Source organism: Eptesicus fuscus, chromosome 5 (assembly GCF_027574615.1).
Source record: "Eptesicus fuscus isolate TK198812 chromosome 5, DD_ASM_mEF_20220401, whole genome shotgun sequence".
Lineage (NCBI taxonomy): Eukaryota > Metazoa > Chordata > Mammalia > Chiroptera > Vespertilionidae > Eptesicus > Eptesicus fuscus.
In genome coordinates this window covers 56,685,833-56,712,987 of record NC_072477.1, presented here as the reverse complement: position 1 = coordinate 56,712,987, position 27,155 = coordinate 56,685,833, and the positions used below count along the sequence as shown (strand labels likewise).

The following is a 27,155-nucleotide window of genomic DNA, read 5'->3' as shown; positions in this document are numbered from 1 at the left end:
TTAAAAAACATTTTATTACAATTAAAATTACAGAGAAGCAAATCAATTCATTTCAGTCAAAATAACTCATGTTTACATCATATTTATAAGACAAACTGTACAATAAAATATATAAATGTTTTCACATTTTGCACTTCAGTCATCATCTTCTTCCTCTTCATCACTGATCACGTACTTCTTATGCTTCTTATTTGCTTTATCATCATCTTCTGCTTTTCTCTTTCCAGAAGGTTCACCTTCCTAAACAGACAAAAAAATTTAAATCTAAATGTCAATAGAGATTATTTCTAGAAAGGTTTATCCAAGTAGCTCTGAGATGAATGACTATGAAAACTCAAAATTAAATAACTATTTTAAAAAGAACATTCACCAGGTGAATAAAAACGGTGGTCAGGGTCATAACCAGTTTCCAAATCTGCAAGTGCTAGAAGGCATTAAAAAACAACTACACCGAGTAATTACACGTAAACTATGAAGACACAGACAGGTAAGGACTGGCCATCCCCCCTGCCTTTCCATTGCTTTCATGTTTCCTCATGGGTCTTTCCCTTTCCCTGTTTCTCCTCCTACCCATTTTTCTACCTTTGAAGTAATATAGGTTTTGTAAAGTTTTTGCTGCTTACAAAAATCAGGGAGGATAAGAAGCTGTATTCTTTTCTTCTGTAACTTACACGCTGTTGGGGAGAAGAAGGTAGAACTTTCTGTTCTGTGTTATCCACTTTACTTGCTATCCTAGCTAATAATAGAATATGCAAATTAGGTGTCACTCCGCAACAAAATGGCAGCCCCCATACCCACAAGATGGTGGTGCCCAGTCCCCTCAGCCCCGCTGCCGGAGTGTCTGGCCTGTCCCACCAGCAAACAGAGCACTGAGAGCAGGGCATGGTTGCTTCCTTAGTGCTGCGGCAGCGGGAAGCCGCCAGGCCCTGCGCACATGGAGCCGGCAGAGGAGCAGGGCCTGGCGTCTTCCTGATGGTCGCCGCAGCGATCGGGAAGCCGCCAGGCCCTGCGCACACGGGGCCGGCGGAGGAGCAGGGCATGGCGTCTTCCTGATGGTCGCCAAGGCGATCAGGAAGACTCCAGTGCCAGCAGAGCAGGGCATGGCGGCTTCCTTAGTGGGGCAGTGGCAGGGAAGTCCCCAGACATGGCAGACAGAGCCCCAGACAGCAGGGCTTGGGGGCTTCCTTAGTGGGCAGTGGCGGTGGGAACACCTCCAGGCCCCGCAGACAGAGCCTGGACAACAGGGCATGGGGGCTTCCTTAGTGTGTCCATGTCTGGGAAGCCCCCAGGCCCGGCAGACAGAGCACACTGCAGGGCATTGGGGCTTCCTTCACATGGCACATGGCGGCAGCAGGCAGAGAGCGACAGCAGGGCATGGGGGCTTCATCTCCATGGCTGCAGGGAAATCTCCAGGCCCCGCAGAGAGCAGAGAACCATGGGGAGTGGGCCTAAGCCATCAGTAGGATATCCTCTGAGAGCTCCTGGATTGTAGAGGGTGCAGGTTGGGCTGAGGTTGGGCATGAATTGTAGAGGGTGCAGGTTGGTGCAGGTTGGGCATGAATTTCGTGCACCGGGCCTCTAGTTTACTATAATACAACAACTTTATAAGGCAGCATGCATGAGTCCCACCGAACAGATGAGGAAACTGACCCCGAAATGTGAGATGACTTGCTCTAGGCCATATAAGTGGTAAAGGGTAGCCCCAAGATTCAGTAATCCAGTTCACTGTAATGTAGTCTCATGCCCTTTGCCTCACATATCAAGGAATGCTCTGAGAGGTAACAGTAGTTCTCTGGTATGGGACATTAGGGTCTGTAAACTCCTGTTTCTCACCAGCATACCCAGGCTCATGGTATTAAAGAGGAGTTTCACCTAGATATATTGGAGAGGGACCTAGATCAGGTATGACCCGTTCCTGATGCTCTCCCATTATAACCCATGCCAGGACTTAAACTGGAGTAATATGAGAAGACAGTGGCAGGAGTTGGGAAGTGCAGGCAGAAGTAAAATCTTTGTTGTCAGGAAAGAGGAAGGAAAGGGTACAGGACGACGTAACAGAGAGTATTTGGGTGAGGAAGGTGGAGGGTAGTGCCTAAACAGACAGCTAAGATTTGTAATTGCCCAGCCTCGAAGAAGGCTACTTGATGGATCACATGTTAAAATATCCTTTCTGAGAAGACGAGGAATAAAGAGAAATCCCACAGCACTTCTCAATTTTTACTCACAGTCTCTGCTTGCCAAGAAATAAAATAGCATCTGCTCAAATAAGGATCCCCATTTGCCAACAGTTCAACACACTGTAAACACATCATTAGGATGTTTCCTAGATAATTTATTTGTTTTTTATATGCTGCAGAGTGATTTAACAATTTCTGTCCAGTTATCTTCCATAGCATGCCACTTCCAACAATGACTGAGAAATATTAAATGCTGTGATTAACAAATAATGCCAAGAATGAAATTCTGCTTCATATAAGAGCGTATAGAAGCTCAGTTCACAGAAGGCCCAAATGATTAAAATCATGGATAACAGGAACATATGGTATTTCCTGGGTGACAGAACAATCTTCTGAATAACCCTCCCACTGAAAATAACAATGATGGAAAAGTATAAACAAATCAAGGAGACAGCAAGAAAATAAAGCATAATCAGAGGCCAAAAATGAAGTGAAAGCAGGAACCCACAGAGGTAAGTAGAGCACTAACGCTGTCCTCCTTGAAGACATTCACCAAGCTCTGCGAACCTGAGCGTTAGTTGTTATGCCTTGCAGGGTGCTGAGGACTAGAGACAAAGGCCAAGTGGAGCAGACTAACAGCAGGCCCCAAAGTACTACATCTTTAGTGTAATGTGAACCAGAAATAAGCCCGGCCCATTTCTTTGAGGAAGGGGTCAGCAAACTTTTTTGGAAGAGGCCAAATAATAAATGTCTTGGCCTTTGTAAAACATACAGTTTCTGCTATAACTACTCAACTCCGCCATTGTAACAGGAAAACATCTACAAATGACACACAAATAAGCATGGGCAGGTTCCAATCAAACCAGCCATATTAGGTAAATGGGATGTAATTTTCCAGCCCCTGACTTAACGAATGAAAATTTTCTAATCTCAAGCATCAAAATGAATTAGCATGGTATTAAAAAGAATTCTAGGAAAATTCAGAAATCATTCTTTCAGGTCATCTAAAAAGACCTTATTCCCAGAATATAATTTAAAGTGGGCCCAGGCAGCTGCTATCCAAGGCACTTGGCAGAGGAAAATATAAATCAATATAAATCAATCCATCAATCTAGGCCTTTAAAATTTCTTAGTTCCTGTACCTCTTAGTATGATTTTTTAAAATGATTTATTTTTTTTTAAGAGAGAGGGGAAGGGAGAGAGATGAGAGATAGAAACATCAATGAGAGCATCAATCACATGCCTCCTGCATGCCCCGCATTGGAGATCGAGCCCACAACCTGGACATGTGCCCTGACCTGGTTCCTGGGTGGATGCTCAACCACTGAGCAACACAGCTGGGCAGTGCCTGTACTCTTATAATTTGAAAAGGATACTGTTAGGAATATAAGTTAAGTCTTGGCCAGTGTGGCTCAGTTGGTTGGAGCGTCATCCCATACCCCAAAAGGTCATGGGTTCAATTCCTGGTCAGGGTGTGTGCAGGAGAGAGCCATTGATGTTTCTCTCTCTCTCTGCCCCCGCCTTCCTTTCTAAGAATCAATGAGCATGTCCTTGGTGAGGATTAAAAAATAAATAAACAAAAACAAAATAAAAATAAATTTAAAAAAATAAACAAATAAAGGTTATATTAAAAAAAAAAAGAATATAACTTTGGAATTATTTTTTTCAATGAATGTAAATGAATTGAATTACTCAATAATATTTCAAGCAGTATTTCATTTAAACAAAAAGAAATCAGTTTTTTTCTACCATCAGAATTATTTCCATAACTTAAAAAAATATATTGAAAAGAAAAAGGGAAAAATAAATACACCCTCGGACCTCCCCACACGGAATGATTTCTAGTTCTCCGGTTGAGCCCTAGTATCTCAGGGCCTGTGTCTTCTCCCAGGCCTCTCCATCCACCAGGTACGCCCACCCTGACCGGTATTCCCTGCAAGCTAACACTCTCCTTAACACTCAGTGAAAGGTCTCCTTCTCTAGCAGCCTTCCAACACCCATCCAAACCGGTCAGGCCCTCCCCTGGGACACTCCCTGTCCTGTGATTGCACTGGTCTCCCTGAGCTTCAGCGAAGTGAGGGGACATCTGTGTGCTCCTGGGCTGTGAGCTTGTCTTCATTGCAGGAGCTGACTTGTAGGCAGAGTAAACCCTAAAATTGAATAAATGTGGTTTTACCTCATCACTGGTGAGTTTCTTTGCTTTGAGTAATCTTTGGGCCTTATCTTCTTCTGATCCTTCATCGCTGTCTGACGAATAGATTCTGGCTCGTTCCTCTGAAAGCAAAGGAATAAGATGTATGAGTGATTTTCAAAGACAGCTATCTATTCATTCCTGGACTTTTCTTCTGATGAGTATCTTTAATTTCTTCTGCACATTTTCCCAGAGGAAGCAGATACTTTAAAATGTTCTGATTTAAAGATAGATGTAAGTTTAGATATGTTGTAATGAAATTCCTGTTCAAAATACAAGAATGGTTCACATGACCACTTTCAATATTAAAGAGGCTGTGTGCTAAGTGATTAACGAAACAGACACCACTACTCTTCCAAATAAGCTATAAAGCCTGAATCATTCTTTCACGGAGAGTAATTAAATAATTCCAAAATGAGCTTTGAAGACAGAAGAGGTGGTTTCCTGATCCTGTAAAGACCTTTTGTTGCCAGGTAGACATTTCAAAAGGAGGTGTAGATGAGAGGTCATCTCTGATGTCCCGCACAGGTGGACCTCGGGTGGGATAACAGCAGCCTGCTTCAGACCAACCCTCTCACCTCAGAACCCAAAGCCTTCCCCTTTTCCCCACTCCCTACCTATCTGACGATTGGATAGAACTGAACGCTAATGAGCTGGTCTGATAGGTTGTAAATCTCTAGTGAATTGAATCTATATATATAAAAGCCCAGCGACCAGAACGGCAGAACAATCAGAATGACCGGTGGCTATGACACGCACTGCACCAGTCTGATCTGGGCCCCAATCAGCCCCCAACACCCCGAACGGGGGTGGGACTGGCTGCCCAACCACCTGGGGCCCCTCCCCCCCGCCTGCCCCCATCCTCAATTGGCCCCCAACACCCCAATCGGGGGCGGGGCTGACCAGCCAACATCCTGCATCCCTTCCCCTCCCCACTGCGCCCCCCCCAATCCCCAGCTGGGCCAGTTGGACCCCACCTGTGCACAAATTCGTGCACCAGGCCTCTAGTACTATATAACTCCCTAAAAGCAACCTCAATTTTTTGTGTTTATTTTGGTTTTATGTGGTTATTTCCATAACTGATCTTTTCTGTGGGAAGTTAGCATTAACAAAACAATAAAAGGTCCCTGTACTACAGGTCAGAACTAAATCATAGGTAGGAAGGAAGGATCAAAGTGCACCAGAACAAACGCAATCACTGCAAGGAAGTGAGGGGTTTTATAGGACATCACAGAGGGGAGATCTAGCTGTTCTTAAAATGTATCACTCGACAGGGACAAATGAGGATGAGTGGTCACCCACAGTATTGCACAGTCACTCCCGAAGCTCTAACAGCTAATTTGGAGGATTAAAGCCTCATTTTACAGATGTGGTACCCACTATTCAGACGTGAAGTCACTTGCTCAAAGCTGAGAAGTACGAACAAGAACAGCAGTTTTAGGCAATATTTATTTAGTACTTGTGATGTGCCAGGCACTGGGTGAAGTACTTTATATGTACCATATCCTTCAATTCTCAAAACAACCTCATGGTGTAAGTACTAATATTAATAGGTTGTTTTTTTCATAATTAGGTAACAGAAGGGAGGTATTATCTTTCCAGAAGTCATCCAACTAAAAAGTGGCAGAACGGAGAGTAGAGCAAGCAGGATCCGGAGTCCAGGTCAAGTCTCTGACCTTCAGGTTCAGTCTGCTCTTCAGCAGGTCACCTTCCTACCAGCTGTGGGGACACCTGAGTGCAGTATTGTGACGGAGGCATTGCCTCCAGAGTCAAGTGACCCGGTTCAGAAACTCTTCACTTATCAACTATGTTCTGAGGATCAAACAGGATGCATGTAAAGTGATTGAGTGTTTGCCTGGGATTCAGCAGGTGCAGAATAGATGTTGACATTTTAAATTATTGGTATTTGTGAAAGAAGAAAATATGCAAAAAAGAACTTTGAAAGGAATCACTATGAATTTCTTGAAAAATGTAACTTCTTGATTCTCAATTAGTAATTTAAAGAAAGTTGAGGCCTGGCCAGCATGGCTCAGTGGTTGAGTGTTGACCTATGAACCAGGAGGTCAGGGTTCGATTCACAGTCAGGGTATATGCCTGGGTTGTGGGCTCGAACCCCAGTGGGGGATGTACAGGAGGCAGCCGATCAATGATTCTCTCTCATTGATGTTTCTATCTCTCTCCCCCTCTCCCTTTTTCTCTGAAATCAATGAAAATATATTTAAAAAAAAAAAAAAAGTTGAGAAAAGTTCCAAATAGAATTGGCAAACTTTCAAACCAGAAAAGCAGAAGCTGAGGAAGCAAAAGTCTGCAAGTGGGAGCTACAGCAGTTTCTACTCTGTCAGGCTCACCTGAAAGAATTCTGCACTGAGTAGTTCATTAAACCTTGAAGTATACCAACCCTTAAAAATAAAATGTCCAGTGAATGGATATTCAGAGTATGCCCAATGCAAAGATAAATTTCTGAACCCTGAAATGAAGTTTCTGCACAAACTCACCTCGAATGCCCCCTTTGTATCGGTTCTTAATGGCAGCCAAGCTGATGGACTCCTCGCCTTCCTCCTCCTCATCGTATCGATCAGGTTCTAGGTAACTAGCACTCAGGCCCCGCTGGTGCTGCTTCTCTCTCATTCGGCGCTGCTGAGACTCCCTACGAATAGAAGCTCTTAAACGTTCTTCTTCTTTCTGTAAAGAAGCAAATAAACCACTCAACTTAAAAAAATGAGCTAGTTTAGTGCCCACTTGAAACTACCTTTACTATAAAGAACATGAAATGCCTAGCTCAGGTTAACACCTATTCCCCATATCTTCAGAGTACAGAGCTCTCCAAGCCACACCTGTCACCACACACAGCGATCGCCTTGTTTAGTTCTAAGGCGTGAAGGCCACACACGGGTGAAGAGGCAGACGGCCCCTCACACTGTCCGATCAGAACTGGCACAGGCACAGCCGTGGGAGCCGCCATGTCCCCTGTGCTGCCAGTCAGAGCCCAGAGAGCAGCGACCAGCTGAGCCATGTCATCATGCCCAGCGGATGCCTGAGGGAGGCCATTTCTGTTCCCAAGAGACAGACACCTAACTGGCCTAGGCTCCACCAAACCACCACAGAGCCCAGATATTCCTGTCTGGGCCCCTCAGCTCCGGAGGACAGGATGAGAACGTGCAGGCATGTGAGCATGCCTGAGCCCCAAAATAGAGCCTTCATCCCCTTCATCTGCCTGGCATCCCACATGTTGGGGTTCACAAGACACAGACAGGTATGAGAGGTCAGGGATGGTCTGGCATTTCTCTGAATTCCTCATTTAACTGTTCTATGTTACTGCATACAACTCTAATTCTGTTGCTAGACTTTCTATGTAGCAAATTATTTCATTAAGTAGAATGTGGTTGTATAATCAGCAGGCCCTGGCCCATTGCTCAGTGGTTAGAGTGTTGGCCTGCAGACAGAGGAGTCCTGGGTTCAATTTCCGGCCAAGGGCTTGTACTTCGGTTGCAAGTTCAATCCCTGGCCCCAGTCAGCCATTGTTTGGCAAATGCTCAGGACATGAATGCAGGGGGCACATGTGGGAGGCAACCAATTGATGTGTCTCTCTCACATTGATATTTCTCTGTCTCTCTCTTTCTCTCTTTCCCCATTTCTTCCTTTTCACTCTCTCAAAAAATCAATGGAAAAAAAAAACATCCTCAGGTGAGGATTAACAACAAAACAAAACCAAAACAAAACAAAAAAACAAAATGATCACTGTCAGCAAGACGGGGATTAAGAACAAGCTAGCTGGGTTCCTTGTGCATGTCCATGGAAGCTGGGGACATAGAGGAGGGCTTGGGAGACTGATTTCTCAAAGCGTTCCGGAAGGGTCTTCCAATAAATGCTGAGACTGGACTCTGCAGGTCCCTCCAGCTCCCTTGATGAGAAAAGGTGGGGAAATGAAGCAAGAAGTCAGACTTCAAAGCCAATGCCCCTGCATTTCACTGGGTTAGGCACTGTTACTGAATCTGGTTTACTGCCTCCATGAACAAAACAGGAGTAAAAAGCTGAGACTCAGGGCCACACCTTCAGCAGAGCCTGACAGTGGAGATACTAAGAAAGACGCTGAGGCAACCAGAGCCTCAGTGTGCCCTGCTGCAGAGGAATGAAATCCCATGAAGCAGTCAGGGCAATAGCTGGGACCTAGCAGGGGTCAGGGGAGACTGTACCGCAGTCTCTAGCTTCTCAAAGCAAGTGCTGCACAAAGGCCCATGGTGTCATACAAACACACACCGTTGAATTTGTACCTAAGTGACAGCTGTGTCAGCTTTGAAAACCTAAAAGGTAGAATGTTACAAATGGCCCTTAAAAACCACATCTACTCTGCCCGATTCTCCTCTAGGCACTTTCTGTCCTACTTTTATTCTGTTTTAGACTAAATCTCTAACACTTCCACTGATTTTTGTCATGGACTCTAAACCAGACACAGATGATTTCATCATGCTTGAAAGTATCTGCAGAAGTTCAGATCCTTTCAGTCACCAGGTCTGTTTTATGACTGCCATTCACCCATTGTTTGGAAAATGCCTAAGACACGAATCCAACTCCCTGCTCATGCCAGCTGGAAGGAACAGAGGTGGGTCAACAAGAGGTGATTAATAAACATTTTGGGAAATGCTATTTTCAATATATCAAAAATCCCAGAATAAGCTTAGCAAACATACCTTAATCATCTCGGTGCGCTGGCACTCGGGATCTCGACCAGCCATCGGTAAGATTCTAATCTTCTGTGTCTTTGAACATCTATCCGCAAGTGACAGGGTCATCTTTCTGTGTGTGGCACTGTCTGTAGAGTGAGGTCTGCAGGAAATAAACAAAAAAGTCTCAATATTTACCATATACATTTGTGAGCCAGTCATATCAACATCACAAAAACAAAAGGCCAGCGACCATTTCTTAGTCTCTAGAAAAAATAGGCAGGGACACTAAACTGAATATAGTGGGGTGGCAGATTTTTATCTTTCTTCATTCAACAGCTCACTGAAATATTCTTATCTCTCAGGCAAAGTAAAAAATGGGAAGCTGGGATAAAAAGGCTTTACAAAGATCGACCCCTCCCCCCACAGCAGTATGTGCACAGGCTCAGGCAGCACTGAGTACTAAGTGCCAGGCACGGTGGTTGTGTTTTACATGTTGTATGAATTCACTGTCGCAGCTACTCTATGAGAAATGATTACATTTTATATATTAGAAAACTGAAGCTAAGCAAGGCTGAGGAAATTGCATAAGGTCACACAAGGGGAAACAGGACTCAAATACAAGTTTATCTAATTCCAAAGCCTATACTCTTGACAATCACCCTTCTCAAAAAGCTGAGTCATAACCAAGATTATTGTGCCCTGCCCTAGCCGGTTTGGCTCAGTGGATCAAGTGTCGGCCTGTGAACTGAAGGGTCCCAGGTTCGATTCCAGAAAAGGGCACATGCCAGGGTTGTGGGCTCGATCCCCAGTCGGGGCGTGCAGGAAGCAGCCGAACAATGATTCTCTCTCATCATTGATGTTTCTCTCTCTCTCCCTTTCCCTTTCTCTCTGAAATCAATAAAAATATATGTATTTTAAAAAGATTATTGTGCCCTTGAAACATAAGCATTACCAGGAGGATGATCTGCTTAAAATCAAGGAAATAAAAATAAAGTATTTTGTTGTAGTGTCTACACAGTCTAGGAAGGGGAAATCCCTCAGCAGCTGACCTCAGTGTTCTCGGCTGCTCAGGGGGAAACATCCCTGAAGTGGCATTGGGTGCAGCAGCCGAAGGAACAGGATGACCCAGCCTTCACACCCACCAACTCATCGCCTTTCCTGACTGCATGCACACTAACAACCTCTACTTATCAGTCTCCCAGATCCATTTACTAAAAAGAAGAGACACAATGACTAGTAAGTATTATAGGCCTCTTGGCAGTTATAGTAACCACTTGAACTAAAAAGCTGGCATTCTGGTTTACATAACAGTCTCCTGTAAGTTTGGTTAGCATGACGTGGTTCCCTGTGAAACAACGATTTTTGGTGCACTAGACAAAACAGCCTTTGAACCCAGAGAGCTGACAACCAGATCTTGCTCTTTGAAAAACTCCACTGTGAGATTATGTCAATTGGAAGTCGGGCATTTGAACAATATCTATATTTCACTGCTTTACTGTAACAAATAGTCCATTGATAAGAATAGTTACCTGAAGGTGAGTTTGGTTTTAAAGACGGCTTGTCCCTGCAGACCAGTACCTTGTCTTATAAAAAGATGGTTGTGATCGCCTTGCAGTGGAGCTTTGTAAACATCAAACACCTCATTGCCCAGATGCAGAGACATGCTGAAAAGAAGGAACTCTTCACATATTAAAAGCCATACAGATTTCATCCTACCATTTTACTTCCCTTAAAATGTGATTCAACTGCTGCTTTCTCTCCTTACACAGAATCCAGAAGAAAAGAGTAAAGCCAAGACGTGAAAAACAACCTACCTCAAAGTAAAACAGGCTGTGACATTTACTCAGCCTCTACTACCTTCCCAGTGAAAGGTCGTTTTTTTTAACTGCCCACTTACAGAAAGCAGGTGCAATGGGGGCGGGGGGGTGTGTGTGTGTAGGGGGAAGCTGGTGTGCCTTTTCCAAACTACTATGCTGTACCCAAAGAGGAGGATCACATTTTCGGCCACCAGCTTGTATGACCCTCAACTACCTACTTCTGTTCAATGCCAGGGACTAAGCAATGGAAATCCTATGTAATAAAAGGCTAATATGCAAATCAACCTAACGGCAGAACAACCGGGTTGGTATGACACGCACTGACCACCAGGAGGCAGATGCTCAATGCAGGAGCTGCCCCCTGGTGGTCAGTGTGCTCCCACAGGGGGAGTGTCGCTCAGCCAGAAGCCGGGCTCATGGCTGGCGAGTGCAGCAGCAGTGGCGGGAGCCTCTCCCACCTCCGCAGCAGCGCTAAGGACCCCTCGACTGCCGGCTTAGGCCCGCTCCCCCGAGGGCTCCCAGACTGCGAGAGGGCGCAGGCCAGACTAAGGGACCCCACCCCAAGTGCACCAATTTCGTGCCTCTAGTTCTTTAATAAGAGGTGGCCCAAAAATAAGGCCTTATTCCAAAACTTGGTCCCTCCTAGCCACACTCTGGGTATTTATTTCAACACTCTTTGGCATTTGCGCTCACCTTCCATCTGTCCACTTGACTATCCGAGCGTTGCTTTCTTTAATTTCATTTCCTTCTTCATCCCGTCGTATCCTCCATCGTATAGTATTTTCTACCTGTTTTAAAATACAAGCGCCTTAGAACACTGTAGTTTATGCTTTTTTCCTCAAGAAACACGTAACTATAGAATAAGCATGCGTAGCTAGTAACATAAAACATTAAAGCCCTCTTTTTTTTTAATAACCTACAGATGTTAAACAAATTACCAACAAAAATACGCTTAAGTGGATTTCTGAGTTCCTAGTGCTGGAGTCACAGTGGGAACCAATTGCCTGAGCGTCTGAGCTGACACTAAAGCTGTGGTAGCCCTGGGAGGTGTGAAGACACAGTAAGAGCTACCAGGACAGGAGATAAGGCTTGAAGCCATGTGAGGCAGCAATTTAGAATTGCAAATCCCTACATAAAGCAGGATCTCTTACAGGACTAAAAACCCTGTGAATGTGGGACCAAAGCACTACGCCTACTGGCTTAGGGAGATAAGGAGTCTCCCTGCTTACGGGTAAGAAAAAGGAAGCACCCTCTGAAAATTAAAACCCCAACACTGAGCAGATTTATCGTCTATCTTTATCTTAACTACATGGAGGGGAAATACCAGGCAGTTCTGAAAAAACATTCAAGAGTTTCCTAAAATGAAAACCACTGTTAGTGCAATTAAAAACTCAGCGGGACTCCTAGGAAAATGCAATACACTAAATGCATGTTGTTTGTCACTGCTGCACCCTGGAAACCCACTAGAGTGACGGTGAAGACTTAGAAAAGGGTACACTCCAGGATAAAGAGAATGTGAGTTAAGACGGCAGCAAGGAGAAGCTAACACTGAAAACTGACAGCTCTATGCCCACGCTCACATATGCTTCCCTAGGCCCATTCCCCTCCATCAACCCCAAAAGCAGCTGCTCCCATTTCCACTTAGAATTTCTAGGTCTCCATTCTGTTAGATGTGACTATCTTTGCAACTGGTTTCTAGTCGTTCCCTTCTAGATTTCCCCCTTTTCTTCTTTGTTCCTCATTAAATAAATAAGCAACCATGAGGCTGGCTGATTAAAGAACTCAAATAATATGCATGAATTATATATGATGCCATTCTGAAATTTGTTTCAAAATAGTCAGGGTACGATGGGGTGGGAATATAGATGTAACAAGATTGTCTAAGTTGACAAACATTGAAGTGAGTGATGGGTACATGAGAGTTTCTAATACAGTTTTCACTAGATCTGAATACATTTGAAATTTTCTTAATAAAGGAAACAAAACAAAATAATCTATCACTATTCCTTCCTTCCCTCTCATACAAATTCAGTTAGCCACCTGTAAATATGCAAACACATCATTAACTGAGAAGCTATTTTGAAAAATGCTTTTATTATATAAGGTAATTCAAATAATAACAATAACGATGATGATGTCCTCTAAAGACAGATGTAACACCGAGATATGTACATAAACTATACCCAGTTCCTTGTTCATTAAAGAATTAATTACACCACCAAGTGCCTCTAAAAATGGTCAGCCTAGTCTCAAGAATATCATTCAGGAAACATGCCGAGGTTTTAAAAGACAGTAGTCTGTTATACACCAACATTTTGTACTCTAAGCACCAAGGTTTTAGAGAAAATATTTCCAAGCTTTGGTGCTTATACCAGGGTCTGGTACACTTGACCTGAAAACATAATAGATATATTGATGCATTCACTGATGCATCATGATATAAAGACGAAATGCAAAAATCAATAAAAAGTAAACAAGTAAGGAACTACCACATTAATTTATATAAATGATGGGAAAAATGAAAAGCAGTAGAATAATGCCAGAGGCACTAAAACAGGCATGAAAAACAGATATACATGTTCCAAGGAAAAATGTTAACAGATAGGCTATTGGGAGTTGGGAAGAGGCTCAGTGGATAGAGCGTCGGCCTGCGGACTGAAGGGTCCCAGGTTCGATTCCGGTCAAGGGCATGTACCTTGGTTGCGGGCACATCCCCAGTAGGGGGTGTGCAAGAGGCAGCTGATCGATGTTTCTCTCTCATCGATGTTTCTAACTCTCTATCCCTCTCTCTTCCTCTCTGTAAAAAATCAATAAAATATATTAAAAAAAAAAGAAACATCAATGATGAAAATCATCGATCGGCTTCCTCCTGTCCGCCCCCTACTAGAGATCAAGCCCGCAACTAGGACATGTGCCCTGACCGGGAATCAAACTGTAACCTCCTGGTTCAGGGGTTAATGCTCAACCATTGAGCCACACCAGCAGGGCTGAATAATAATTTCCTCTTGCAGGAAGTTGCTGCAACTTAACCCACAGTACATATGGAAATAGTTGTTTTAAAACACCAAACTATAGTACTACGTATTATGAAGGAAGTAGCTAATAATTATTTAAAAGCATCAAAAAAGTATAACAGCAAGAAAAGTGACACATTTATAAAGCAAAAGCTATATGTTTTCTTCCTGAAAAAGAATCTGAGCCCTAGCTGGTTTGGCTCAGTGGATAGAGTATCTGCCTACAGACCGAAGGTCCCGGGTTCGATTCTGGTCAAGGGCACATGCCTCAATCCCCAGTAGGGAACGTGCAGAAGGCAGCCAATCAATTATTCTCTCTCATCATTGATGTTTCTAACTCTTTCTCCCTCTCCCTTCCTCTCTGAAATAAATTAAAAACATTGTTTTTAAATCTGAAAAGGAATACAACTCATTTATTGATAAAACAGGAAATATAAAAATCATTTTCAAAAGCTCAAGTCTCAAGTTAGTGTCTCCAGGTTTTACTTTAATTAAAGAAAAAAAAGAAAGGAGTAAGCATAGAAAGGTACCTTTAGTTTTAACCTGGTTCGACCTTCTTCATCCAGCATTTCCTCATCTTCAAATTCATCTTCATAATATTGAGGATCAAAAGGCCTAAAAATTGTTTTTTAAATAAGCTATTAATCATACTTTGTAAAGAATATTATCACTGTTTTATAATAACATACCTAACATACCACTATACTAAGAAATCCTAATAAAATTAAAATTTATAATGATCAAATATCTTCATGTTCAACTTTTAGGAAGTATTCAAATTATTTCACTTTCTTGAAATTTGGTGTGGATATATGTTGCTGGAAATAAAGTCAAGCAAGGCTAAATATTCAAAATATTCTTTATTCTTATATGAGTCTTCAGGGACTAGGCTGTATGTGCTCTAGTTTTCCATATCATTTTGCCTGGGGAGAAAAGTTTAAATTGCATAAGAACTTGCATGTTATTAGTAAGTAATACCCACAAACACTAATTAACTGTCAAAAACCATTAGGTTTTCTACATCTGCAATGGCTGCTACAGTGGACATTTGCAATTTCTCTAGCAAATTTCACTACTTTCAATTTCAGCGTTTATAGAGCTATACTAGCCAAAAACACCCAAAGCTTATGTTGTCTATTAATTACTATGAAACTGCTAAAAATAATTATGAGCATTAACAGCCTCCTTTATTGATATTATAGTCTATATTTTTTCTGTCACAGAATATGCTTGATTTATTTCTTCAGAGATCTATGACCAGTCTTCCATTTTGTGATTAGTCAACTCATATAAAATAAGAAAAATATCAACATTCCACATATTTCTATCCAACATCTATAAATACTTTTAACTGATCCCCTTACCTGGGCTCTACACTGAGAAAGTTGGGCAGCTTAACAAAATACAAGTCGTTTCCTAAATCAGTGTTTACTTTGGGTATTTCTACTTCTATTCTGGTCTCAGGAATTGGTTCCTCCTCCTGTTGATCCTGAGGCAATCCATTTTCATCCTAGTAAAAAAAAAAAAAGCATAGAATTTTAGAGTTTTATGGAATCTTAGAAATGGTCTAGCTCAATTTCCACATTTTAATTACTTAGTAGGCAAGAAGCCTACTGAGATATCAACGTTCGGGCTAAAGCAGCCCTCAATCCCCATTTCTACCCACTCAGCCCCCCAAGAACCTCATGGGAAACAAGATCAGTTTAGAAGCATCAATATAAGAAAATATGTTTTGTAATTAGTCCTCTACATACTCACCAACAGAAGTGTGAAACTAATCAACACTTCAATATGAAGTCACTCTATTAATTAAGATCAGAGATTATCAACACAGCACACATACACTTCTTGGCATGGACAAGAAAAACATTTAAATCCATGGTCCTTGCAGTATAGTCTCTCACAACATGGCACCAACCTCATGCTAGGTAGTTCTTTCTTTCTTTCCTTTTACCTAGTTTCCCCTAATGATAACATCTTGCAAAACTATAGCACAATATCACAACCAGGAGAATGACCCTAATAGCGTCAGATCACTTCCATACCACAAAGACCCACATTGCCCTTTTACAGACACACCCACTTCGTTCTTGTCCTCATCCCTCCTTAATCTCAAACAACCATTAATTCCTTCTCCATTTCTATAATTTTTGTCATTTCAAGAATGTTACATAAGTGGAATCACACAGTATGTAACCTTTTTTCTTTTCATTCAGCATATTTCCCTGGAATGTCATCCAACCTTTTGCAAGTATTAACAATTCAATCTTTTTTATTGCCGAGTAGTATCCCAGCGTATGGATGTGCCAGGGCAATTACTTCTACTCCCACCTAAAACCAAGAGTTCCCTGTCTGGCTGGCATGGTTCAGTGATTGCGCATCGACCTATGAACCAGGAGGTCAGGGTTTGATTCCGTCAGGATACATGCCCGGGTTGCGGGCTCGATCCCCAGTGTGGGGCATGCAGGAGGCTGGCAATCAATGATTCTCTCATCACTGATGTTTCTATCTTTCAAGAAAGTTATCTGTTCACTGTATTTTCAAATCATAATTCAGTTATCAACTTCCTCTTCTTGGTGTAAGAGAGACCTTAGCCTTAGAAACTTTTTACTTAGCCTTGAATAAAGGCCCAGTGCACACTGGTAATTTTACTTACAATAGGCTGTCCTGGAGTAGGTGGTTTATCTTCTCCATCACTCCCTGAAGATATGTCATCTGCACCACCAAAGAGATCCATGGTTCCACTGTTATCTTGAATAAAGGAGGGAAAATGTACAGTATTAATATCCATAACAAAGATTCCTCAAAGCTATCACTTCAACATATTGCCAAGGTGTCTGGACCACACCAGGAAACCACCCAAGCACTATTCTGAGCCTGGCTCTCGAAGATCTGACCAGGGTGTCTATGGAGAGGGAAGGGGGGCAACTCCAGTGAAAGGCACTTCTTTCACCCTTCATTTATTGCATCCTGTTCTACTTTCCTTTAAACCCGGGAGCCCAGATATCCTCCTATAGTCTATATACTCAAATTTGGGGCTTAAATAGCCCATTCCAGCCTATTCTCCCGATAGTCTCTCAAATTTTAAGATTATAGGTCCATGTCTACCCAGACCCTCCTCCTCCTAAGCAGAACTTCACCTAGATATAGGTAAAACAACATTAATCATCTGTAATAAACCAATAAATCAAGGTGGGGCAGTAGAAGGGATGAAGAAAAGGATAGGAAGGTGGTCAGAAAGTGGACTGTTTGAAATCGAGATCATAAGAAGTGTTATAGCCCTGGCAAGTATGGTTCAGTTGGCTGGGCATCGTTCTGTGCACCAGTTCAATTCCTGGTCAGGGCACATACCCAGGTTGAAGGTTCAATCCCTGGTCAGGGTGTATAGGGAGGTAACTGATCAATTAATGTTTCTCTCTCACATCGATGTTTCACTCTCTCCCTCTCCCTTCCTCTCTCTAAAATCAATAAAAACATTTAAAAAAGGGAAGTGTTATAATTACTGATAATTACATAGTCTAGGATAAAACTGTGAGTTACTGAGACAAAGTGGAAGACAGATTACTGAAAAAGGAGAGGCAACCTATTAGAATGGCCAAAATCCAGCACAATGACAACAACTAATGCTGGCAAAATGTGAAGCAACGGGAACACTCATTTACTGGTGGGAATGCAAAATGATGCAGTCACTTTGGAAGAGAGTTTGTGGTTTCTTACAGAACTAAACATACTCTTACCAAATGCTCTGGCAATTGAGCTCTTTGGTATTTTTACCTAAAGAAGCTGCAAACTTATGTCCACAAAAAAACCTGCACACACATACCAGTATTTACAGCAGCTTTACTCATAATTGCCAAAACTTAGAAGCAACCAAGATGTCTTTCAGTAGGCAAATGGATAAACTAGTACTTCCAAACAATAAAATATTATTCAGCGCTAAAAAAAAAAAATGAGCTATCAAGTCACGGAAAGGTGTAGAGGAAACTTAAATGCACATCACTAAGTGAAAGAAGTCAATCTGAAAATGCTACACACTATATGATCCCAACTATATATTCTGGAAAAACGAAAACTATGGAGACAGTAACAGATCAGTGACCGTCAGGGGTTAGTAGGGAGGAAGGGAGGAATATGCAGAGCAAAAAGGATTTGTAGAGCAGTAAAATTACTCTATGTGATACTCTAATGATGGATACATGTCATTATACTTTTGTCCAAACCCACAGAATATACACTACCATTCTGTGGGTTTGGACAAACTGTAAAATGTGGGTGATTATAAGGTGTGAATGTAGGTTCACCCATGTTAACAAATGTATCTTCTGGTGGGGAATGTTGATAATGGGGAAGGCTATGCATGTATGGGGGCAGTGAGTATACGGACAATTTCTATATATTCCCCTTTCTATATAAGCCTTAAATTGGTCTAAAAAAATTAAGTCTTAATAATAATAAAAACAAAAAAAGAGGTGGAGATAAGGAAGGTTAGGGTACTAAAAAGTTCATCTATATAATAAAAATCACCAAACTACAACCCACCCACCAACACTCTGTTTCTTCTTGATTCATTTTCTCCTTAGTTCTTATCACTATCCAACACACTATATATTTAATTTATTTACTCAGTCTCCCTATCCTACCCTGACCCCTCCAGATTGTGAGCTCTACAAGAGAGAGATCTTTATCTGTTTTGATCAATGCTATATTCCCGGTGCCCAGAACAGTACTGAAACACAGGAAATTCTCAATAATTATGAACAAAATAAAAGAATGAATAACTAATTCTACCAACAACCCTATAAGATGGTTAGCATCATCTCCCTTTTACAGAAAACTGAAGTGTGGTAATTAATTTGAACAAAATCATATATTTGGAAAGTAGAGCTACCAAGACTCTAACTTGGGTCATCTAATTTCAAAATCTATGCATATAACCAGTAGTTAGTTATAGATCCAAAGAGCATGCTGTTCTTGTTCTGTCCAGCTCTCCTTTTCTAATTGATGCTCTAAATGTTTGCTTTAGTTATGTTACTTATAATCATTTATATAAGCTATTTAACATTAATGAATAATTACCATTCAGCAGAATATTAGTTGTGTGTAATCAAAATTGTTTGCTATAGTTTTTATACTAACATCTTTATTGCATAATAATTTGCCTTTTGAAACACAGTCATCCATAGAGATGAATGGGTAGATCTTTTATCCTTACAACAAATCTACCTTATCTAATACTGGGTTTTCATGAACTCTTCATCTAATCCATAGCTCAAAGAACCAGGTTCTTCATTTGATATTAACCTGCTAAGAACTTAAGAACAAGCTGTCCTGGAACTGTCATCAAACTGAAGAATGAACACTGCTGCCTCCGCCTGAACCAGAGCCTCAGCCCCTAACAACAGATTCACTCTAATTATAAATGAAGAAATAGGTTCTTCAAGTGATATAGCATAAACAGAGGAATGGAAATCAACATATTAAAAAAAAGTAATTGAAGTACCTTTTGGTACCTCTGTGTCACTATCCGCTTCTGAATCAGATGCAATTGCATTCTTGCGTTTCATTCGCAAAACTTCATCTTCACTATCACTGCCTCGTGCAGATTCTGTAAGAGTAAAATTAGAGGTTCTGCATAATCACAGTCATATTTCATAGATTTGAATTTTGTGTTTTAAAAGCAACATTGAGGATAAACATTGTAAGGGTACACCCAAACAACCGAAAGCTATTCAGTATTGACTAAGAAGGTACTATTGATACATGAAACAATTTGGATGAATCTCAAATGCATTATGCTAATTGCAAGAAGCCTAAGTGAAAGAAAGAAGTCTACCTACCATATGATTCCATTTAAATGATAGCAATCTCAAAAAGACAAAACTTTAGTGACAAACGGACCAGTAGCTGTCAGGGGTCAGAGGCGAGGAAAGAATGTGTTTACAAAAGGGATAATATGAAGGAATCTTTTAGGGTGACAAAACTGTTCTGTATCTTGACTCTGGTGGTGGTGGTTACACAAATCTATACATGCGTTAACATTGAAAGAACTGTACATACATACACAAAAATCAACTTACTGTAGTTAATTAAAAATTAAAGGTAATAAACATTGGTTTCTGTAAGCAGAAAAATTTGGTAAAATGAGAAAAGTAGTACTGAAACTTATGATTAAATTTATCTGTAACTCGTTAGAGAAAAATACTGGAATGGAAGAGATGAACACATCACTTATCTGGATGGTATAATTGTTTACCTAACTGTAAATTTTAAGAAAATCAACTGAACCACTGTAGAAGCTAGTTAATCAAGCAGAATGACCAGCTAGCTACAAGATTCCCTACTATGACTCTAGTCTTAGGTTAGTCTTCTATTATTTGAGAAGTAGAACATGAGCCTCAATGATTTTGATAATAGTAAAAATAACTCTACCTAGAACTAGATACTATAGTCTACATAGGCCTATATCCATCTCTGGAAATCTTCTGACCTCTTTTTCTAAATAATGCCAAAATGTGTTCTTGAAAACAACCCTGTGAGGTATGTATTACAGGAGAAAAAAACGCCTCCCCCGATGTTTAAGCTAAGGCAATAGGACTAATATGTAGTTATAATCAATCACCTACAAAAATGAAACAATCCAGATATGACTTCTGGAAGACTTTTCACTTAATCAAGGTGAATTTTAGTAATACAAAAAAATAAATAAATAAGATCGCTACATTTAAAAAAGTATTCTATAAGAAGAATGTGTTAACTTGAGCAGAATAGTGCAAACAACTGTTATAAAAGGGGGTCCAGAGCCAAAGGTCACCTGTATGTTTCCAGTATTCTTTAGGGAATGAGTGTTCTGACATAAGCACATCTCCCTAGGGTCAGAAAGCATGCTTCAAGCTCTCATAGTTCAAGGAGATCATCCAGCTGTTTTTCCATTTTCTGGATGTTATGTTCTCCAGGCAACTTCCTGATTATTATAAACTGGCATCCAACATAGATTTCCCCAAGGGAAGAATACAATGATAAGAGAAATCACTGATCCTCTTGAAACAATTTTGCAATTTAATTTGCTTGTGAATTTAATTAGTTAGAGTAAACTTGGAACCTGATTATCTCTGGATGATCAAATTTTGGATTTAAAAACCTGAGCCAGAACATGTTGTTCACACCTCAGTACAGCTACGCTATGGGGATGTTTCAATGGTATTGTTTTTTTCCCACCAAGCAAATCTATTCTCACATGAGGCAGGTTCTTTGGTTACCCACAGACATGGAACCACCTCTATTCATTTTATAACTACTCTCACACCATACATCCTTCTCTAAGACTGTCCTCTTTACATTTTTTTCTTCCTGACATAACATCAATTAACAAATGGAAGGGGGATAGAAATAATGCAAAGATTAGGAAAATTTTTAAAAAGCAAAATGTATAAAATTAGAAAAGGCTGAAAAGAAGGGACAGGAGAGAAAAAAATAGGGTACTAAAGATGACACTGCGAAAAGAATAAATGGGATGTACCTGTATCGAATGCTCCTACTAACCCATTTTGACTCTCATAAATGAATTACCTGATTTATGGTCCTGTTCTTCTTCTTCATCTGAATGCCTGCGTTCTTCGTCTGAGGCCTGTGGCCTTTCATCATCAGAATTTTGCATTTTCTCCTCATCAGACATCTGTGGCCGTTCATCATCATCGGAATTCTGTTTCTCATCATCATTATCAGAAGCTGCTGGCTGTTCATCATCAGAATTAACCTTCTCCTCCTCCGACAGTTGTCTCTCATCATCGGAGAGCTGAGGCCTGTCCTCATCATCTGTGTTCTGCATTTTCTCATCATCGTCAGAATTCTGCAACTTATCTTCATCAGATCCTTGTGCCCTCTCCTCATCATCAGAATTTTGTATCTTTTCATCATCCGACTGGTCGCTTTTATCTTCTCTGTCCCATTTTTCATCATCCGAATGTGCTTTTTCAGAACCTTCTGCTTCTGAGTGATGGCTCCCTCCATCTGATCCATGACCTTCGTCTTCATCATCATTATGAGCTTCTGATCCACTATGCTGATCGACATCTGAAGGGTCATTGTCTTCTCGGTCAGAATGCTCAGAAGGTTCTGACCTATTGTCTGATCTTTCAGAGTGATTATCACTCCCACTCTGATGAGAAGCTCCCTCATCTTCACTGTCATCTCCAAACAGTTCTTTATTACTTGGTTTTCCTGAATCACCTCTTTCATCCTGATCACTTTCACTTCCAGAGGCATTACTGCCAGATGCTGCATTCTCTTGATCAGAATCCGAGTCTGATCCAGAATCAGAATCTATGGAATCATATAAACACTGGGTGATGTCAGCAAAAAGAAAGGCAGAGTAAGGAACATCAAAAGCCCATCACGACATAAAAGTAATGAAAACACTTGTTAAAAACTGTTAGTATCAATTTTCTTGGTACTCTGGAAACTAATCAAAAGTTGCAGCAACCAGGAGAATCCTTAACAAAAAAATCCAGCTGGCCCTAGCCGGTTTTGCTCAGTATTAGAGCATTGGCCCGTGGACTGAAAGATCCTGGGTTTGATTCCGGCCCAGGGCACGTATCTCAGTTGAAGGCTTGATCCCTGGCTCTAGTCAGGGCGAGTGTGGGAAGCAACCAATCAATGTGTCTCTCTCACATCAATGTTTCTCTCTCTGTGTCTCTCCCTCTCCCTTCCACTCTCCCTAAAAATCAATGGAAAAATATCCTTGGGTGAGGATTAACAAGAGAAAAACCAGCTGAATTTTTAGAGAGAAAACAGAACATTGTGGTGTTTTTTACACCTGCTACCCCCCCCCCCCCCACCACACCCACACACACTCTCTGCCAGCTACTCCCGAGATCACTTGAAGGTAACAGCCTGAATTTCTGGCACACACACCACTACTGGAAGGAGCAGAAGTGACCTCATTCAAAGAGAATCATGGTAGTTAGTTTTGATGCCTAGCAAATCACTGAAGGACTGGCTCAAAGGGCTTGACTTTACTAGTATCTCACCTAACATGGAACTTTCTCAGTGTTGAGGCAGCTACTTGGGAGTGTTTGTTAAAAACAAACCAAAAAGCTTCGTAGGAAAGGCTGGGGAATGACATAATATGGGGAGTAAGAGCTTTTAAAAGTTCCCACCTATTCCTAGAGATCAGGAAGAACACATGCTTAGGGCTGTGCACATGCTCAGGAAAGAACTGAGAAAGCCCTAAGCTCTCACTGCTGGCTGACCTCAGGCTTCACACAAGCAGAAAATAAAGGCAAGGACAGGCTGTAAATTGCCTGTTTGAATGTTGAAAGCATGCCCCAACATATACGCAGAGCTGATCTGTAAAGACTGGAGGTTTCTTCCTTTTTTTTTTTCTTTTTCTTTTTTTGGGGGGGTGGGGTGGGGTGGAGATTCTAGGCATTTAAGGAAATCTCTGTCCAATCACTAGCTGACCACTAAGATAATGGGACACAGATTTCATTGGCCACACACAACAAAGACTGCAGACAACCCAATCTAAAAATGAACAAAAAACTTGAATAGACTTTACAAAATTAGTTCAAAAGACTAAACAATAATTACTGTGACAAATAGCAACAACAAATCCTAGGGAGGTGGAAGAATGTGTTTTCATGAGTTGTCACATCATATAATATTCAAAGAGCCTAATTATCAACAAAAAATTATAAAGCATGCAAAGAGACAAAAAAGTACGTGGCCCATACATACAAAAAAAAAAAAAAGTTACAAACTGTCTTTGAAGAAGCCCAGACAATGAAAATATCTTGCCAAATAAAAAGTATCAATAAAACCCAGCCAGTAAGGCTCAGTGGTTGAGTGTCGAACTATGAACTGGGAGGGTACGGTTCGATTCCCAGTCAGGTTACATGCCCAGGTTGTGGGCTCGGTCCCCAGCTCAGGGTTGTGACAGGCAGCCGATCAATGATTCTCTCTCATCATTGATGTTTCTATCTCTCTCTCCCCCTGCCTTTCTTTCTGAAATCAGTAAAAATATATTAAAAAACAAAAAAAAAAAAAATCAATAAGAAGACAGATATTATTTAAAAAACAACATAGAAATTCTGAAGTTGAAAAGTATGATAACTGAAATGAAAATTTCACTAAAGGGCTACATAGCAATGTGAGTAGGAAGAAGAAAAAAATCAGCAAATTTGAAGACAAGTTCATTAAGATTATCCTGTGTAAGGAACAGAAAAAGAAAGAAAAACGAAGAAAAAGAAATCTAAAAGACTTGTGGGATACCATCGAATGTACCAACATATACACAATGGGAGTCCCAGAAAAAGAAAGATCAAAAGGAATATTTGAAGAAATAATGATCGAAAACTTCCCAAATTTGGTAAAAAACAAACAAACAACCATCAACCTACATATCCAAAAAGCTCAGTGAATGCCAAACAGCATAAAGTTAAAGAGAACACCTAGACACATCATTTTCAAACTGTGATGACAAAGACAAAGAAAGCATCCCCCTCAGAAAGCCGAAAAAGTGAAGCAACTTGTCCCACTCAAGGGATTCTCAATAAGAATAACAGCTTTTTCTCAACAGAAAGCATGGAAATCAGAAAGCAGATTCAAAGTGCTGAAAGGAAAAGACTGTCAACCAAGAATAATATATACAGCAAAACTATGCTTCAAAAATGGAGGACATATGAGCAACAAAAGAAAAAAATACCTTGGACTTCCTCAAAATAAGAAACTGTTGTGCAGTTTTCACATTATCAAGAAAGTGAAAAAACTGCCCTAGCAAAGGTAGTGGCATATATAGGGCTCTCTATATAGGTAATATATAGGACTATATTTCCAGACTCATCTTCCTGATGAGAACCTCCTGGAAGATTTCTAAAAATGTGAATAAATGGATGGGAGTTCGAGGGGGGGGGGAAACACACACACACACACACAACCACAATAATGCACAATTGCTTAGGAAAAAATGTAGATAACGTTACTTCGAGCTTGGAGGGTTGCAAGAATTCTGAACTTGGTCTTGACCGCCTTTTCACTTCAAATACGGTAACTCCTAATCGTCTTTCAAACTCAAAATATCCAGAGTCCTTGTGCCAGAAATACTTCCATGCGTCCTAAACATGCATTCATTCACTCATTCATTTTATCAACAAATCCTTCATCTCTCCTCTCCACACACACACCCCTTATGCCCCACAATCTAATACCAGAGACCCAAGAAACCCTAGCGTCTGCCCCGGCCCTCAGAGCACACGTTCTCTCTCGTGCGCTACGCCGAAGAGTAAGTAGCCCTTTGCGGGTATCCCTCCCAGCCTCCCCAACCCACCCATCCCCAACTCCCCCTCTCCCCACGGCCTGTCTGGTTTCATTCAAGAGGGCACCGCCAGTCCCTCTGTAAATTCGCCCACCCATCCCTCCTGTTCCTGAACACCTAATTTCCATCCGTCCACAGACAGCCCTTCCTCTGCGCGAACCTGTGCGAGACAGGTCGGAGCAGGACCCCAAGGGTTCGTGCCGCCACCCCTGCCCCGCGCCCCTTCCGCTCCACACGCTCCCAAGGCGCCGCATGCTCCGTGAACTCCAGGAATCTCGAGGCGCACACTCGACATGCGTCCCTCCGCTCCCGCCCGCTGCGGGAAGGCTGGCACCGCGGAGGGAGGCTGGCACCGCCTGGAGCGCAGGGGGCGCTGAGGCAGGAGCGGAGGAAATGCGACCCTGGGCACGTAGCGTCGTGGCGTTCGCAGACCCGGAACAGGACTGCGGTCTGGATCTGGCCGCAGACGGCCCGCCACGCGCCCCTCCCGCGGAGCCCAGTCAACCCCACCTTTACGCTCCGCATCGCTGTCGGCGTCGCTCCCGAAGAGGTCCTCCATATCCGCCATTGCCGCGGCACATCTGCCGTTGCCTCGGCTGCGGACTGCTCCGCGATTTCTTTACGGCACTGAAACCTACGGGACGCGACAGTGTCGCAAAGACTCGCGGCAAGGCTCCTCTCCTTCTGTGACCTAGTTTTCGCGAGCACCAGGAACCTAAGCTTGCGGGCTCTTACACGTTCACACGGCGGGCAAAACCCGCCCATTCTCCAATGGCGGTTCTTATTGGCGGGGATTGGGTGTCGGTGGAATGGGCGGTGCTGGGCAGAGGGGCCTCTGACGGTGGTGAACCTGCCAGGAGTCAGGCTTGGCGTCCTTTGTTTCATGTTGACAAGTGGTTCTCAAATTGTTGAGAACTCCAAAGCGCTTTTTTTGTGTGTGGGTTAGATCTTTTGCTATTTACCGTATCAGTAATCAAAGCATAAAATTTAAAAATTTAGGTTCATATAAATAACATTTTTAAATTTTACATGACTACATTTTTTCTATGAAAAAAATAGAAGAGTGAAATTGTTTCACAGTTTTGAAAATATCTTTACTGTTTGGTTTAAGACAGCTAAAGTCTCATACCTGCTTTTACATTCAACCTGTTTTGGTTGGCCACAGATGAAGAAAATCTGGCTTTATGCAGGTGTGTATGTAATTGGGAAAGGGAGGACCTTTCAGAGCCCCCTCCTACCAAAGGGTCTTCCTGAGACCACTTGCAGCTTTAGAGCAGTGTTCTCTCAAAAATCAAAAATTTCCATCCGCCGTGGCCGGTGTAGCTCAATTGGTTGAGCATCCTCCTTTACACCAAAAGGTCACCGGTTCAATTCCGGGTCAAGGCGTATACCCAGGTTGTAAGTGTGATCCTGGTTTGGGGTGTGTACAGGGGGCAACCGATCAGTGTTTCTCTTTCACATGGATGTTTTTTCCTCTCTAGCTAAAATCAATAAAAATGTATTTTTAAAAAATTTCCATCCTAATCCAGTATGCACGATATGTAAAAAAAAAATTAAGTAAATATTTCACAAAACAATACTTCCTTCTAAGGGGCAGTCAATTATTCTTATTCTCCTCTGTTTTATCCCATTTCAGCTTTATGTTAGTTTTACTTTTAATGCTGATAGGCAGTGCACCCACTAAATTGATTTCTGATTTACTAAATGATTGCAAACTGCACTAGAACACTAACCAAGAGGGTTCCATTGGCTTGTTTATTTTGCCAAGAAAAAAAATTAATTTTGCTGGGAAATGTGGCTACAGTTGTACATTGGAAAACCAGACAGTAATAGAGTTTTCATAATAGGTTAGTGCTAGGTAAATCCTTTTGCCTTACAGAAGCTCAAAAGTACCTTGCTCACATTAAAGAACTGGGTCTCTCTTTTTTGTTATTCTTTTTGTTGTTGTTGTTTGTTTTTGTTAATACTCACCCGAGGATAT

The 27,155-nt window shown here is 41.7% G+C and overlaps 1 protein-coding gene across 1 annotated transcript; it reads right to left on the bottom strand.

Moving 5' to 3' along the window:
* Nucleotides 1-25,754, bottom strand: LEO1 (LEO1 homolog, Paf1/RNA polymerase II complex component). Its single transcript, XM_028147748.2, has 12 exons — nucleotides 25,685-25,754; nucleotides 21,430-22,182; nucleotides 19,364-19,468; nucleotides 16,520-16,614; nucleotides 15,228-15,373; nucleotides 14,394-14,478; nucleotides 11,543-11,637; nucleotides 10,562-10,696; nucleotides 9,057-9,192; nucleotides 6,864-7,050; nucleotides 4,354-4,451; nucleotides 1-240 (listed from the first exon to the last, which is right to left on the bottom strand). The coding sequence occupies exons 1-12, from the start codon at nucleotides 25,740-25,742 to the stop codon at nucleotides 136-138; spliced, it is 1,998 nt and encodes a 665-aa protein (XP_028003549.1). The 5' UTR covers nucleotides 25,743-25,754; the 3' UTR covers nucleotides 1-135.
* Nucleotides 25,755-27,155: the final 1,401 nt, after the last annotated feature.

What these genes read in the sequence shown, in the direction of transcription:
- LEO1 (XM_028147748.2), bottom strand. Translation starts at nt 25,742, where the DNA reads ATGGCGGATATGGAGGACCTCTTCGGGAGCGACGCCGACAGCGATGCG. An exon ending in AGAACAGGACCATAAATCAG is followed by an intron (nt 19,469 to 21,429) that starts GTAATTCATTTA and finishes TTACTCTTACAG; the next exon opens with AATCTGCACGAGGCAGTGAT. An exon ending in ATACAAAGGGGGCATTCGAG is followed by an intron (nt 4,452 to 6,863) that starts GTGAGTTTGTGC and finishes CTTTGCTTTCAG; the next exon opens with AGGAACGAGCCAGAATCTAT.